This window comes from Paralichthys olivaceus, chromosome 3 (genome assembly GCF_024713975.1).
Source record: "Paralichthys olivaceus isolate ysfri-2021 chromosome 3, ASM2471397v2, whole genome shotgun sequence".
Classification (NCBI taxonomy): domain Eukaryota; kingdom Metazoa; phylum Chordata; class Actinopteri; order Pleuronectiformes; family Paralichthyidae; genus Paralichthys; species Paralichthys olivaceus.
The window spans coordinates 22064963-22082089 of NC_091095.1; the positions used below are offsets into that span (position 1 = coordinate 22064963).

General features: G+C 41.3%; 2 protein-coding genes across 5 annotated transcripts in view; both read right to left on the reverse strand.

Moving 5' to 3' along the window:
• crocc2 (ciliary rootlet coiled-coil, rootletin family member 2) overlaps nt 1-12428 on the reverse strand; it is a 36571-nt gene extending 24143 nt beyond the window's left edge. Inside the window, exons 1-3 of one of the 4 annotated variants that reach the window (XM_069522500.1) lie at nt 11971-12428; nt 10542-10692; nt 10273-10388 (exon numbers count right to left, since the gene is read on the reverse strand). In XM_069522500.1, the coding sequence (XP_069378601.1) occupies nt 10273-10388; nt 10542-10692; nt 11971-12027 (324 nt within the window). In that variant the 5' untranslated portion in view covers nt 12028-12428. Of the gene's footprint in view, nt 1-3794; nt 3971-10272; nt 10389-10541; nt 10693-11970 lie in introns of those variants that run through there. The other 3 variants (XM_069522501.1, XM_020080759.2, XM_069522502.1) reach the window with 3 other exon arrangements.
• A 72-nt stretch (nt 12429-12500) lies between these two features.
• Nucleotides 12501-17067, reverse strand: klhl30 (kelch-like family member 30). Its single transcript, XM_020080734.2, has 8 exons — nt 16908-17067; nt 15577-16420; nt 15288-15486; nt 14713-14799; nt 14409-14564; nt 13957-14145; nt 13136-13281; nt 12501-13026 (listed from the first exon to the last, which is right to left on the reverse strand). Exons 2-8 carry the CDS (start codon nt 16348-16350, stop codon nt 12775-12777), a joined length of 1803 nt encoding a protein of 600 aa, XP_019936293.2. The 5' UTR covers nt 16351-16420; nt 16908-17067; the 3' UTR covers nt 12501-12774.
• Nucleotides 17068-17127: the final 60 nt, after the last annotated feature.

The following is a 17127-nucleotide window of genomic DNA, read 5'->3' on the forward strand; positions in this document are numbered from 1 at the left end:
TTGGAGACCTACAGTTTCTTCAAACATGAGGGCTGGACAAACAGTAGCTGGGCCTTAAAATGGAGCGAGGTGTTGTGATATTAATAAAATCAACAGAGTGTCCGAGTACAGCATGTTTGCACATTAGTCTTATTGCATGTGTGTGTGCAATTTTTCTGCTAAATGCAGCTAAAAACAAAGATATATAAATGTACCGGCTTCGTTCATTGTGGACTCTCATGTCCTCTCCCATATCTGAATCCAAATGTCCTGTAACCTCTCAACCTCACACAACCTAAACTCCCTGTGCACCACCCACTCTCTGTGCTGGTGCCAGACACCCTGTCCTCACTAATACAAACCACATGGCCCCAGAGCACTACAACACACTGCGTGCCTCCAACTGCCCTTGCCGACTTCTCATTTAAAAAAGAGAGGAAGAGAGCCCCCTCCACTGCAACACACTCCAAACCACCATCCAAGCACTTCAAATCAACCCTGAGACCCACTCCCTTCCTCCTCTCCTCTGTACCTCATCTCTTCTCTGGGTGCTTAATCTCTCCAGCAGGCTCCAAGAGAGCCAAGACAATAGTCTCACTGTTCCACACTGGACCCGGCCACTTTGCCACCATTATTAACACATTTCCAAATGCCCCTTTCAGAAATTTATACTATAAACTGCACTAACGGCCATCATGCACTTGGCTCTGTGCGTTTTGGACCTGGGGAGCACAAAAGCTTCTTTTACTGCCCGTTGTTGAGGTGACAGCTTTAGAGACTGAGAAGAGAGGAACAACATGGGCGGAGTGTTTGAAACACACAGAACTGCAGCAGCTGTGTTTAAAGGGAATCCTGGAAACAGCTGTGTGTGGAGCATTAGTGATTATGCATCTTTTCAAATATTTTGGCACAACAACGACAATAACACTGACTTACTAACAAGCATGCACTGTATAAATACACCTTGAATAAATGGCCTTAACACACGGTTTAGTCCAGTAAGTGAGCACAATATAACTTTGGGGGGTTAAGGAGGGGCTTTAATGTTGTTACAGCTTAAGGGGGAAATAAACTTAAGTACAACAGAGACCACACTGCGTTGCGTAAGAATATGTCAAAGAAACATTAACACATGAAGACACTCATAAACGCAAAGTGCTAAATTATTAGCATGCACATATTAGCCATCGATAAGATCCATGTGGGGGGCAATGATGCAAACTGATCCCCCATCCATTGCCCATCTGTGAAAATGCACAAGGTGAGCATGATACAAACATTTATGATGAAGTTGTTCAAAATAATTCTTTGACTAGATAATAATGCAGGTCTGGATTCATATAAAGGGCTTTGTTTTAGTTGACGTTGTGCTTTAAAGGCGTCATTTTGGGTTTTGACCACTAGTAGCACTAACAAGTAACATTTTTATCGGTAGGCTCCTGTTTTGAATCAATGTTGCACATGCACAAGGATGTACATACTCATATATGAGCAATATACAGTCTATGTACTACTGTGAGCGACTGCTGTGCCATCAACAGAGGCATGTGTATTCAACAGCAATGTAGCTAGTTTACAAGGATATAAACAATGCAGGATTTAACATTTTAAATTTGACGCTTAAATGGCTTTGCAAATTGTTCATGAGGAAAGTAAAGCATGTAACATGTTTGCCAGGCTTCAAGGAGACACTCACCCACACATGCGTGCAGACACACACACACACACACACAGGGTTTTACCAAGTTAAATTTCCGACTTTTTAAGACCTATGTTAAGCACAAGAGATATAAAGGAATATCAGATTCCAAATAGAATCCTTAATTTAAGATACGGTGAAGTAGACAAGTAGAAAAATAAACCTCAAACACCACATTATCTTTCAAAGTTCAGACAGATACAGTCGGTATCCATCGTCTGTCCCACATTAAAGCCAACTGTTCTGAGATTAATTCTGACCCGAGTGTTTGTAGATGATCTGTTATCAGTTCCAAGTTGGTCTTGTTTGAAGTTTTATAACACAAGGTCAGAGAAGGTGAATTTATTTATAGAGTACCTTCCATACGCTGAGGTAGATTCAAAGTGCTAATACAGAAAGAACCTAAACTTGCAGAGTCAACTTTGCATGCCATCATCATCATCATCATCATCATCATCATCAACATTTCTCTCAATTTAAAATCTCTTTCTCTTGAAAAACCCATATTAAATGAACTTTAACATAATTACGAGTTGGTTAGATGTATTAAAGTTACTAATAAATAATATTTTCACATTCTTTAAGATATTTTAGGGCCTAAATATACATATATATAATAGATAGATCCGAGATAGATTATTGAATTTTAGACTTTAATAATCCCTGACAATACACTGTTTCTTAACGATGTAAAGAACATCAAATCTCTGGTGGACACCTTTTAAGGCACATTTCAATAGCAAATAAGCTATTGATTAATTAACAATTAAAGGATAAACACATTTTGATACACATTTTCTTTAGTGTTTCCCAGATGCAGCATGTGTAGTTCAGTCCTGCCTGTCCTAGCATGCTGTGCACTCAGTGACCAGGTACTACTGGAAACTCCTAAAGGTCCCCGCTCTGCCCCGATGAGGAGGGTTGTTTGTGCTTTTCATACATACTGTAGCTGCAGTGTGTGGGCTACTTGCCAGTGCCTCGCCCCTGCTCCACACACTACAGAGAGGGCGCTTTTTTTTTGGTTTCTCCCCAGTCAGCTGTAAAGCAGGAGGCCAGGGGCTGCTCTGGATTAGCCATGCTTCGTGCAGGAAGCTCCCGAGAGGACGCTGTAACGGTTGGCTGCAGAGACCCCCACCTACACTAAACTCTCCAACAATGCCATCTATTCCCTTGCCCTGCTTGCATCATTAAATATCATCACTTTCATCTCCAAGTGAGCTTAAACTAATTGTTGTTCACAACACACCCATCGAGGGGTGACTGTAAAAACTAAAGGCACGAGAGATTCCAGCGTGTAATCCCAGTCCTCCATCAGCCCTAACTCGGGGGCTTACAGGCCTTACTGGGGGCCCAATAGTGTGCATGCTGAACACCTTAACTATTTACAATCCCTCTTGAGCAGCCTTTATGTTCCTGTAAAATGAGCTGAGCCCAATCTCAATTGAGCCTAACTCTTTGAGGTAATATATTGCCATTTTGCAATAATGTTCAGATTGCAATTTATACAACAGCAGCCTTTTTGTCATTGTATGTTTTATGCTTCCATATGGTTGCTATGGCTCCTTTTATTTTTTTCTATCCCAAGTATCTGTTCCTTGAGCCCTGCTTATGTTTCCAAAGCCAGTGACGGTTCAGCCTCTTAAAATGTGCTTTGAATTAGCTTTTTATATTTCTTGATATTTATGATTTGTGCCACTCCTTGCATTGTCTCTTTTGATAAATATTTCAAACAACATCAAGGGATAATCTTGCTTTGAATCATCTGCCAACAAGCAACAAGAGAATCATTTTCAAGGCCCTTGTGAAGGCTTTGGTGTTTGGCCAAAAGTCGCTGCCTTGCTCATGTGGTAGATCAAAATCCAATCCATTTCACTTACCAAATTATAATTACAATATTCTCTCAATGGCTGAATGTCACAACATTTGGAGATCCGATAACACCAGTTTATCTAGTCTTTCAGCTGGGGTTTTGTAAATCTCTAGGAACATTTCTCTTCTTCTACTATATAATACCAGTTCTGTTTATCCATTATTGTTTATTTACACAGGATTTCCAGGCATATCGAGCAACAAGTCCATATCATCAGTCCTCTCTCTTGCTCTATCTCTGACTCACCCAGGGCGACATCTGGCCACGAGTGCGCGGTCCAGCCAGCATGTGAAGGGTTACAGCTGCAATCGTTTTCCCTGGCTTGGCCTGGGCCCAGAGGCTTAATAAAGGGAATTAATGGAGTGCACTATCTGTCAGATTCCTAAACACAGCTGGAGCGGATGTCCATCGCCCCCAAGCTGCCCAAAAAACTTACTATCCTACTTCAACAACATACCCGCTCCCCCCTTCCCCTCGCGTTACCCCCTGAGTGCTGACTCTGTGAAAGAGCCCCAGCTGATTGTGAAAGCTGTTTATGTATCATCGCTGACCATAATTACACAATGTGGGATAACAAACAAGGAGAACTGAAGTGAGGATGGGGAGCAGCAGTGCATGTGTAACCATGGAGTGTGCGTTTTGGTTACAGGGACAGCTGCTGTGATGGCACACAGGGATAAAAGTGATCTGTGTAAATACTGCCAAACTAATAATACATGCTGTGTACTTACAAGCATGTGTCTGGCCTTGCACACAAATACCCGTGGCAAGGACAATGCTGTATAAAACCTGCACACACACACATGCTCTGTCAGTTTAAGGCTTAATATTTGATTAGACACTCTTGACATGCAGAGAAGAACTGAAAAGTGTGCTTAATGTTTGACTTTTAAGTCAGGTAACATGAGTTGTCTAATGCCAAATGTTGAAAGGCTTTAATGGAATACTTTCATCAAACATTCTGCACTGGGATGGGCTTTTAAGCATATTTTCTCTAGGGAAGGCAATTAATTTTTACAATTTCATGATAGTTGAGGGAGTCAGACTTTTTGGCAGTGTTCCACTCAAACCTACAGCCTAAATGAATGGGTTTGTGCCAGCAGTAAAAACAAACTTGAAACAGAGGGGGGTGACGGAGTAAAAGGGGACAGTAACACAATCTCTAAAAACAGACTTTTCTTTAGGTCCAACTGTGTTTGACAGGGCTCTTATGCAGAGACCAGGGGGAATCAGAATTCAGAGTGCACTGGCAAATGGCAGTTGGTGTCAGAAATCCTTCACCAAGAGTTTATCTTTATCCAACCGACTGCCACACTGCAGCATTATGGAGGCAGCCGCTAAGTGTTCAGGCAGCAGGCTATGGAGGTCTACGTCTGAGAAAATGCAGCTGGCAGGGCTCCAAAACCAACACAGAGGATTCAGAATTCAACCCTACATGTTCTCCAAACTCCTGAGGCCATCCAGCTCAAAACTGGGTCAAGGTTTATCCAGGTTCAGGTGCAAGTTTGCGGGGTCACCAGAGATCACATTTAGTGACTCAACAGAGCCACAAAGGAAGGCTTTCAGAGTCCAGGTGTGACTTCACCAGTATTGCGTTAAAGGTCTTCTGTCAGGTCACAGAGACTCAAGTAAAGCTTGGGCAAGATCGCAATGAGGATATGAATGTTTCTGGACTGACTTCAGCTGTCTTGTGACACCAGGAACATCAGATGGATTTCAGGGAGAGATCATCTGTAGTTAAGTGTCATATGTATCATATGAACTGTAACATTTGCTTTAGAGGAATAAAGTCCCCCTCTGGTGAAATCAGGTTTTTTTTTATGTCAACATTTGGGCCTTCTATATGGCATAACATATTTTGAGTTAAATAAGCAGCAACACCATGGCTGAGTATTTCCAACTTAACACTGTAGTAAGCAAAAGCACATTCTGAAAAGACAGAAAGCCAGGATTTGTGATGTCACAAACTTAAGAAACCAATCCTGTCAACTTGTGGATGGAGCTCTGTAGCTGGAAAAAGCTCCTCCACTGCAGGTGGGCTGTGAGGGTGGGGAGATTGGGAGCTACAGTTACATTTCAGACATTCCGAGGGCATGAAGAGAATTTTTATCACAACCACTTTTAATATGTAATTTTGTATTTTGTATTGTTTACAAACAAACAAATAAAGCAACAAATGGATAGTGGTGAAAGCAAACATTCCTTGGTGGTATGACCTGGACCCCACCAAGCTGAGAGTGTTTCAGCAACACATGCAACCAAAAACTGCTGCAGCTGGTTTTTACTCTTGTCCTTGAGCAATGTCCAAACTATCAAGACAAATTTCGATAACATTACTCCATGTAAAAATATACAGGGGAGTAAGTTCACACTGAGGGCAACTGGGACAAATGTTGACTTAAAAGGTTTCTCACATGATCTTGTGGACCAATGACATTCATTAAAAGTTGTTATTTTTTTCAAGCCTGACAATCATAATGGATGTAAATAAAGCAAAATTACATTTTTCTTTTAAGTGTTCATTAAAAAAATCTATGTTTCACAGCTTTGTAAACCATCAGACAAAAGTTTTCACACAACACAACATAATAAATATATAATACTTTACTGACAATTTGCTTTACATCCTCATTGTATGTAATTTGCTAAGAATCAATGAACAGTTGTGAATATGTAGTGTCTGGTTGCTTCCTCAAGACCAACCAAGACATATCAATATAAGCCTGAAATTAAACAGTCAGATTAACATACTCATAATGTATATGATATATTCAGAGCTATGAATCCTTTGGCAGTAAATGCTGATGGAAAAAGCTAGATGCACGTTCGACTGCTGCCGTATTTGTACATTTAATCCGGGTGCCACAGTCATTCGCCTCAAAGGCATTGCTTAGCACTTCACATTAACATCACACTACAGCAAAGCTGCCAAACAATCATGCTGTTCTGCAGGGAGAAAATAGTTAGGAGGAGACAGGAGATTTCACAGGAATAGACGAGTCACAACAGGAGTGTCATAATGAACCTCTTGACTTATGAGACCAAATAAAACCTTAGGCTACATTAGCAGCTATGATATCTCTGATTATTCTGAAGAAAAATAAAGGCCTTGTACAAATCCTTCGCCTCCACTCTTCAAATCACTACTTAGTTGTGCCAGTATCAAATTCTAACAACACTGTTTTTTTGGCTGGAACTCAACAGCGGGGTAAGCCTCACTGTGATGGAAGTTTTCTTTATGTTTTCATCAAGCTCTGATACAGTAAGGCAAAATCAAAGGATAACTTTAATTCTGCAACTTACTACAGTAAGCTGTGTTGAGATCCTGTTTGGGATGCCAATTTGCGAGGGTAGTTTTCTGGAAGCTGGTGAAAGGAGAACTCAGGCAGCAACTGATGTCTTATGCAGAAGGGTTTAGTGTAGGCTTGATGATCAGAAGGTAAAACAGTATTCAAATGCTAAAAGAGTAACATGAGCAATTGTCACCCCCGAGTCTGAAGATGTCTCACACAACATCCCAATTTATCTGGGCATCTGAATTAGATATGAAAGTCCATGAGCGTAGATACATTGTACTGTTAGCTGGCCTTTTATCTATAATCTGACCCTGGGCACTGCTTGGAGAGAAGAAAGTATCTTTGGAATGAGTTGATGTAAACTGTGAGGACGGTCAAACATGGTCACAGATTATTTTGATTTTTTTCCCCAGTGTTGCCTGTATCAACTACTGTTACTTAGGTGACTTGTTTGTGCGCGAGAGGGGGTTCAAATTAATGCTTGGTGAGTAAGCCCTTCATGTTAAATGTGTTATATCCATTGTATTGTACAGCTTTTGTCATCTGCCTAACGGATGTCCCAAGGTTTTAGTTAGTTGGGTTTGTGTTGATCTCATGATCAAAAAGGGGGGAGAATTTTTGACAATCCTCACAGTTTACATCAACTCATTCCACAGATACTTTCTTCTCTCCAAGCAATACCCAGGGTCAGATCATAGATAAAGGCCCAGCTAGCAGTACATTGTATCTACGCTCATGTACTTTCATATCTAATTCAGAAGCCCAGACATAGAGGCACCGACCTCAATTCTTTTGCATATCAGTGGCAAGACGTAAGGCTTAGGTATGCATGCTTTCATGCATGTGGTGTTGGGTTCGGTGACACAAGATGAGGGAGATAAATTGGGATGCTGTGGGAGACATCTTCAGACTCGGGGATGAGGATTGCTCATGTTAATCTGTTGTCATTTGCATATTGTTTCACCTTTTGGCCAACAAGCCCACATTAAACCCTTCTGCATAAGACATCAGCTGCTCTTGAGGACTTCTTTCACCAACATTCAGAAAACTTCCATCACACATACATACATACATAATTATATATATATCACCCACGATACAGGACAGCCATTGTCTTATGTGTGACTTTGTCAGATGACACTGCAGTTGTGAAAAACAGTATCTTAGCAGTCAGTGGATTGGAAATGGCTTGGAAGGGATTGCTGGTTAACATGTGTACTTCATGGACTGATTTGAGGTTGTTCTTGTGTTGTTCCATTGTTTCTGTCATCCGTTGTCAATGGACACAGAAAAACATTTAATGAGAAGCACTTTATTTAGAATTCAGATGATTTAAATGTGAGTGCAGGGAGCCAGAGAGAAGCAAAGGGCTTCAACTGGCCAGAATGCAAATCTGACAAAATGATGTCTTAAATATGCTAATAGGGATATTATGTCATCTTGGAAAATTTAGCAACTTTTCAAACTGGCTTTAGTTACTTTCCATTAAAAGTTGTTTATTGTGGTTCCACAGCACTTTTCAGTTTTCACACATTAACCATAAACGGCCCATCCATATACTAGGTTTTGACCTAGTCTTGTTCTGTTTCATTTTCACACATCTAAAAATATCAACAAAATAAATATGCTATATATATCTGCCAAGTTAATTAAGTTATATTTATAGTCTTGGCTTTAACATAAGTTCCAAACGTAAGGCAAACAGCGGGTGTTCATTAGATTTAAGCAGCAGAAAGAGCGCAGTGTTATCACAAATGCCTGCTTTGTACACCGTGAAAAATGAGCTTTTTCTTCGACAGTCTCGAGGGAGGAGGCCAGTGACCCTGACAATTTTCCCCCCAAAACAGCAGCCGCTGCACGAAGGGGGCAACCATGGGGGGGCTATGAAGGGAGACGCCGGTTCTCGTGAGCACAGGGGGTCTGAGTCTACCTGAACAGACCACAAGGAAAGCCTTCATGAATCCACCCTCCTCTCTCTTATTTACTCTTACAAACACATACACCAAAGCACATGCATGCAGATGCTCCAATGTGCACACACACACACACACACACACATACATGCTAGACACTGCCTGACATAATGCATTTTGTAGCCACTAACCGTAATTTAAACTTAATTCTGACCTGAACCGGAACTTAGCATCAGGTAAGAATAACCTAAACCTAAAGTCTTAACCTTCAAACAAGTTGTGAGGACATGGTTGAAATGTCCTCGCTTTCCCAAAAAGTCCCAACTCCGTGAGGTCTATAACTCAAACTGGTCCTCACAAAGACAGAACTGCAAGTACACGCACATGTGTAATGTGTACTGTGTGTAGTTCCATAGCCGCTAATTAAAGAAAAATGTATGACATAAAATATGTGCTTGTGCCAAGTTACATTAATTCAATTGGGAGTCTGTAAATTCTGCCCTCAGTTTTCACTACAGTACATGCAAAGCTGTTTCAAGCTTCCCACAGTGTTTGTTTGTTCAACTCCGAAAGGCTTTCCCTGCTGGAAAGAGCCGTGCTGCACTGATGTTTACTGTAACCATATTCCATTTCAAACACATGGAGCTTTTTGCAGTCAATGCTCCAGTGTGGCTCACCCTCTTGATCTCATCTCCAAACAAAACTGCATAAATTTACCATCAACAGTATTACATACTCTAACTCCTTTAAGAGCTGCTTTAACATCTGACAGTGTTTACCAATGTGGCCTCATTTAGAGCTTGTGGGGGAAACACTTCAATTCAGAGATATGTTTTATTGGGGTTCAATATAGTCACATGTTGACAGAATCCTAATTATGTTGTTCTTGAAAAGACTACATGCCCTGTGTATCCTATTATTATATTCCATTTGATAGGTTTGGTCCTTTTTGGGGTAAAGCAAACTGTACTAGAATTGCATGGTTACAATTAGACTGGTACAAGTTGAGGACATACCTCTGCAAACAGTCCCCTAACAAGATCCATGAATTATTCCATGGGAAATCAGTAAAAATTTCCAAAAAATGCTGAAATGTGGAAGAAAGAGAAGAAGAAAAAATCCATATGCTTTTGAAAAATCTACTGGGATCTTTCTTGGGTCATGCCCCACCCCTGCACAAATATGGAAATTGGATGAGTAGTTTTCTTTATTTATAAATATTTATATTCACTAGATTCAGATTATTATTTGGATCTGCACCAAATTGCACACACCTATGATACAATGTTAAAGAATGTGAAAACAATATCTGTATCTGCCCAGCGATCCAGATCCACACAGAAATGCAATGGGTTCTTTCCTGATCCAAAGAGTTTTGTGTTAATCCTTCAAATAGTTTTTGTGTAATGCTGCTAAATAAAAGAAAAACAAAAGAACATAATCTCCTTGAGTAAAAAATGTGAACAATGCTCCACACCATGACCTGAGTGTGTGGCTGCCCTGTGTCACTCCTACCCTGTCTGCGAGACTGGCATGTTTGCCTGGCAGCTGGTCACGGTCCATCTGCCTCGGAGACAGCTGCTCCCTCAGGGCCCTTCTCTCCTCCAGCTCACTGACCTCAGAGCTCTCACCTGAGATGAGGAAGCAGATCATGCGTACTGAACTGTCAATCTCACAACTTGAGGTAAAATGATTACTGATATCTAGCAAGACAGCTCTATTCTCTGTGCTGGATGTGTTCAAAGATTTTGTCAGTGCATTTCAATTACAGCTCTCTTCCCTACCGGCCGGCTGCTGTGCCAGGCTGCGGGTGATGATCTGGCGGATACGCGTGGAGACAGGCGTAGGCGTGACACTGGACTCATGCCCATCACCTCCAAGTGCCAGAGTCCCTCCGGAGCAGTCATCAGAGTGAAGCAGGGATTCCTCCAACTTCTAGAATCACAACAATCCCCCCAACACATTACTTAGCTGAGCATTAAAAGGCCAAAGTTATTATGGTTTTACTGAGAGGAGTTCCAACAACAGTGGATGAAAAAGTAGTGGCTATCACTAAGTAAAAATACATAGCCCATGGAGGTTTAAAAGTTATAAATGTAATATTGTTGGATTTTTATGATTGCTTTATTACGACGGAAGTTTGATTATGCAAGCGTTTGAAAACTGTGTTTGGGACAGTTCCATAGAAAAAGCACCGTATTTGACATTGTTTATATGAAAATGTTCAATCTGTAAATGGAGTGGCTTAGAAATATAAGATAGCAGAGACTGCATATAAACTCTCACATCAAGCACAAGTACTTACAAATGTATTTAAACACAGAGCTGCAGAAAATGCTCTTAGTCACTTCCACAACTTAAGAACGAAATGCACCAAAATACGAACTTGTCTGCTCAGGTAATGTGCTCAGTTTGATCATGTACAGTGTGAGGTTTATGAGGTGAAGCTGCTTTATCTAACTCTACATCAAGATAACCATCTCTGATTCAACATTTGTCTTTCAATATTTGTGAAAATGAACTAATTACATGTCTTCAAGTTACGAACATAAGAGTGGTTTTGTGGTATTCATACTATACTTGAATATTTCTATTTTATTTTTTACTTTATTATACTATGTATTTATATTGTATATTACAATAGAGTTCAGAGGCACATACTTATTTATCTTAAAATGATGCACTGGTTACTTTGCAGATATTATTGATACAAGCATTATCAAGGAATACATACGTGTTGTTATGGATAAAACTACCCAGCAGGTACTAACTAGTCTACTACCCGACAGGCATTTTGACATGAAATACTATGATAAGTAAACTGAATACGTGATACAAAAAGGATTGCATCAATATTTATTATACAAGCCTACTATAACTCTGTGTTGGCCCATTCTATCAAATGAGTATTTTCACTTTTGCTACCTTAAGTGTATTTGGATGCAAATACCTTTACTCAGCTTACTTCCATGCATGTCTTTTACATGTAACATAGTATTTCTATGCTGTCTTACCGCTGCTTTATGTTAACCAATATTTTCCACAGCAGACATTCTGAATTTAAGAATACGTTGTTAATAACATTACCAATGGCTCTATTATATGCAATCATCCCCCCATCATTCCATTATTCAGCATCTCCTACATTAAGTGTCTTCCATTGAACATGCCTGATCAACAGTTCAGGCTGTGCGTCAGTGATGTGATACCGACCTGAATCACAGCCTCCAGTCGAGGAGAGTGTTCCCCTGGCTCCTGTTGACGACTCATTGCTAACCTGCCCCAGCTTTGACCACAAAATGTTAGCTCGACCTGTAGCGTGCTGTGTGCGGCTAACAAAGTTCAGGACAGGAAGTTGTCAAGTGTCGACTCGAACCACGTACACAATGCAACGCTGGCAAAGATGAGCACAGCGCAGCCGGGAGCTACAGACAGACCGGGGCTTGAAAGTTGAGAGGTTAAAAAAAAAAGAAATCACAGACAAAACTATTTCAACAAGAAACTTCTGCAGCGACAACAAGCTAACAGCACCCTCCAGGTCCCAGTCTCCGTTGCCAAGGTTACCACGCGCTTCCGGGCCTCCGCCATGGAAACAGAAAGCTAGCTTGGGTGTTTCCATGGCAGCACAGACGCCTCGAGACAAGCCACTGGATTCCGATGAGTTAATGATCAAGCTGCTGACACAACATGAGCAGTGGAAGCACATTTTATTAAGAAGAAGAAGAAGAACACAGGAGCCCACACACTGTTTCTAAATGATTTAATGATTCACAAGCTTCATTCAGTAACACAAAAAGTCATCCAGATATCAAACACATGATACAAAGTATATGTAAATACCAGCTGAGCTGCCCAGCCGCTCCTAGAGTCAATCAACAATACCTGAGGATCATGTAACACACTACTGTGAGGCACAATGACATCCAGTGATAAACATGTCAAATACATATGATAATATGATAGTGACGTCTCTGAGAACTCTTGTGACCCTAAGTTTAGTCGGGTCAGGGCACAAGGTCATTGTGTTGGATCTATGGGGAAGAGCTCGGGCCACTGGGAGGGGTCTAAGAAGATGGTGCAGACCCCACTGTAGAACCAAAGTCTTGGCAGGAAGCCCTCCACCTCCCAGGTGTTGGACGCTCGGTTGTAAACCTCCACCTCCACCCCGTAGTCGCCCTCCATTCCTTTCCAATGGCCCCCAGTGACAAACAGCATCCCATCCAGCGTTACCAGGCCGCCATTCTCATGAAGCATGTGGAGAAGCTGGACCTGATGACACAAGGAAAAGTAATCAATTATTAGTTTTGCTATATTCCTGTAATAATTCATTCTATATAATATTATTATGAATATTGTCAGCAGTGATTCCTGAACCCACCTTCTGCCACATGTTCGCCTCTGGATCATAGCAGTAGACTTTCTTAGTGTTGTCGGCGACCAGATACACAATCCCATCAACACAAACAGAGCGAGGAGAGGACAAGTACTTGGGGATGAAGGGTGAACATATGCTGATCCAATTATCTGTTAAAAAAAAAAAAACATTTAAAAAAAGAAAAGACAAATATCCATACTGAAGTTTTTATAATGTCTGGGCTCAGCACTTTAATCAACTACTTTTTTGTGGAACAATAATCTAGACGAGACTGTGAATTGAATCCTTTGACTGTTATATGGGGTCATTATTGTTGCAACATTATTTCATTTGAATATTACCTGATTACACACACAGATTCTGAATACACATTTGCAGATTCATGTACGCGTTTGCAAATCTCAGCACATATTTGCATATTTTTTCACACATTTACAAGTCTGATTATACACACGAGTTAGTTACACAGCTCTTACACAAATGATATTGCTACATTATTGGCCCCATAGAAAAACAACTAAATTCACATACAGTAAGTATACTGAGGATACAAAAGGAATTCTGACTTTTTTTTTTATCACGTCTAAGATCTAAAGATAGAGACATTACATATGTTGGAGAGAGTATGGATAATATAATGTAGATTTATTGGGAAATGTCAGAATGTAAAAGTTGTAAATGAATCCACCAATAGGTTAATAGCAATACTGTGATGTATTTACTTTTTAATATTTACGTAACAAAACCACTAATAAATATTTCGTTAAAACAGACGTGACGTTTTTATCCCTTCAGCAGTGATACAGTTATTCAAGCATCCTTACCTATAACAGGATTGTAGCACTGCATGGTTAAAGCATTGTACTTCACAGCACATGAGCCGATCACGTAAAGCTTCCCATGACACGCTGTGGCGGTGAAGTTAGTCACATATTTCAATGCTGGGCAGGTCAAGGCCCAGGTGTCGCTGTAAGGGTCATAGTGCTCAACCTCAACTTGAACTGATGTTGTACCTAAAGGAGGGAAATGTGAGAAGAATGAATCATCATCAGTTAAATAAATGTCCAAAAAAACTATAAAGTTTAAAGGATGTGGCAGAGCAAACACACAATGAACAGTACGGCCTTGTTTTTTGTCTGAGGCCATTCACCTACTAAAAGAAATCAAATCAAAATATCACTGCAGAGGTGAGACACTGAGAAGTGAATGAGCGTCTGGAGTTTTTCAGTGCACTGCAGGATTCAGGCTCCACATGCAGAACTATTTATTTTCTAACCTCCGATGACGTAAATCTCCCCGTTGAGCATCGCTGATGTGTGGTTAGTCCGAGGCCGGAGCATAGGTGCCACAGTTACCCACCTCCCCTGTTTTGTGATGTACTTCCAGGTCTCTGTGGTCGACCAGGTGTTGGTATTCGAACCCCGCGAGCCCCCTGTGAGAGACGAGAGCGCTTTGTCAAGTGTCTGAGCAAGTATTCTCGAGAAACCTGGTGAGTTCTGCTCAAAACCATTTATCATCGCTCCTTTGTTGTTCACCAGTAAAGTTTCTGTGTTTTAAAGTGTTGCTCACACTGGACCCACCTGTGACATACACATCATTGTTCAAGGAGACCATGGAGTAACCCCACTTGTTGGGGTTGGGAAAATTAGGGAGCTCATGCCACTGTTCTGCAGAGAAAGAAAAAACTAAGTTCACATTTGTGCAGCATTCAGAAGAAATGACAAATGCACACCAGGGTAAAAATGCAGTAATTTCCTCTTGGAACATTTATGTCAAAAGTCAGTTATAGTAGGTCATTGCTTGCTGGTCTTAAACTGTCAATAAATTCAACTTTCTTGCACAACTTGTAAGATTGTGGCCAAAGATGTTTTGCTTCGACATAAAGCCAGAATTCTTCCCATGTAATAAACACGGAATAAGACGCCTTCTTCCAGCTCTGCACAATAAAACGCTCATCTGAGGAACCGAGAAGGTGATCAAGTTTTGTCACATCTGAACGGCTTTTCTGCCGGGCTATTTTCCTGTCCGCGTTAAATTTAACGACCTGAAACACATCTGCCAAACTGAGGAATCAGTCAGACGTTTCCCAACAAAAATCTGTTGCAAAATGTATTGTGAACTTAAAGAAGCTTGATATGAGAAATATTTGTTTTACTTGTTTTTGTGTTGTAGAAGGCACAGTTCCTGGGCAGCAGTCTACGTAGTCTTGGGTCTCTGTCTTCATCCTCATCTGAGTCATCTGAGTCTTCATCATCCAGTGAGCGACCTCCCATTACAAACAGCACCTCTTGCAGGTTTGGTTGTGGACTCTGAGACATGACTCTGTCCAAATATTCTGATGACAAATCCATTTTCTAGAAAAGTTAAAGTGATGATTGGTTTTTTAGAAACCTTCTCACATCAAGCAAACAAAGATAAGAGCTAAAAAGAAGCATGTCACTAACCTCTCTGTGAATTTTTTCTACTGCCTCTCTGCAGCTGGGAGATGACTGAACCAGACTGTCCTTCAGCAGGGTGTCAGCCAGGTAGTCCAGGCTGAGGAGAGCAAGACGGGACAAGGTGAGGAGCTGGGGGAGGTGGCAGAGGCGAGAGTCCTTGTGGTGACTAACCCACTTCAGGATAGCCTCCACACGAGTATGTTCTGACCGAATTTGTAGTCCTTCGTCAGACAGGCAGGAAATCAGTCTGTCTTTTCCCAACAGCAGAAACTCCTCACTCTGTTGCACTGCCTCAAAGTTCTCTAAAAGGAAAGCCAAGGCTTTGGCGACCACCTCTGGGCAGCCGTGGATCTCCCCAAACTCCAGGATTCCCAGACAGTTGGTTCCATCAATCTGATGCTGGAGGTATCGGCTGCATACAGTTCTCACCGTCTGGAACTGCAGCTGGCTTGCAGTGCAGATCAAGCCCTCCACATTGCTCTGGTTGATGGTTAGTTTGCCCGTGTAGGCAAAGTCCAGCAAGTGGCTGAGGATGTCAGGATCGACATCTTGAAGCTCCACGCGGGCGGCAATGCTCTCTACAAAGTCGCCTGAGAACATGCAGTGAAAGTACTTGCTGCAGAGAGCCAGCACTCCACGGTGACAGGGGAAGTCCCGACCGCCTGCGCTCAGCGTCACATCGACCAGTTTGGGTTGAGAGCGTAATGAGAGCAAGCCCTCAAGGATGCTTTGAGGATGAGAGGACAGGCAGTAGTCCAGATCATCCACATTACGCACCATCTTCAACTCGAGTTCAAAATGTAGGTCAAATCTTTCAGCGGGATGACCCAGAATCAGGCTCCAAGCTTATCTGCAAATGTAGAAAAATATGTAAATATGAAGAAGAAATAATTCTATAAAAGATTATAAAACAAAACTTATAGATATTAACATCAAAATATTGAACATGAGGTAGTAAATCTTATTCAAAGGCAGAAATATTTGAAAGACAGTTTTAATTTATCTGTATGATTGAGAGATGCTGGAACTTGTGGTGTCAAGTAGCAGAGTAGTTGTGTAATGTCTTATTTTGCTTTTTAGTGTGGTCTAACAAAAAGAGCCCCAACATAGTGGGGATGGAAAGAAAACAGTTCCTTCTCTAATGTGTCTTTAAAACATATCTTGTAAAAAAGTCCAACCTCTTCTCAGTGTGGCATCGCTGTGTTGTTTAAAGGACAACAAAGTACCTTTGGCCATGTTGCAGCAGTTTAGTTTGAACCACCTCCAAAATCAGCTATTAACTACATTTCCTGTGGACAAACTGTAAAATCAAGTAAAGAACCAACAAATAAACTCACCACTGATGAAGAGAGTGGAAACAGTGGCTCATCGTCCCTGAGAAAAAGTTGTTTGTAGCCGAGCAGCGGGTCAGATCAACATGGAGTGCATGGAGTGCATGGGCAGCATGGCGTAAGGCTTTTGCTAAGTCATTGGGACGGAGTGCCTGTCTTTCACTCGGTTATTTTTAGGACCGAGAGTGACGCTGTGCTGATGTCAGATTCCAAACAAGATGGGACC

Excerpts from the sequence above, each read along its gene's own strand:
- klhl30 (XM_020080734.2), bottom strand. The coding sequence starts at position 16,350 with ATGGTGCGTAATGTGGATGATCTGGACTACTGCCTGTCCTCTCATCCT. Across the intron at positions 13,282-13,956 it reads GTGCTACAATCCTGTTATAG|ATAATTGGATCAGCATATGT; the intron begins GTAAGGATGCTT and ends TTTTTTTAACAG. Across the intron at positions 13,027-13,135 it reads AGGCGAACATGTGGCAGAAG|GTCCAGCTTCTCCACATGCT; the intron begins GTGGGTTCAGGA and ends TTGTGTCATCAG.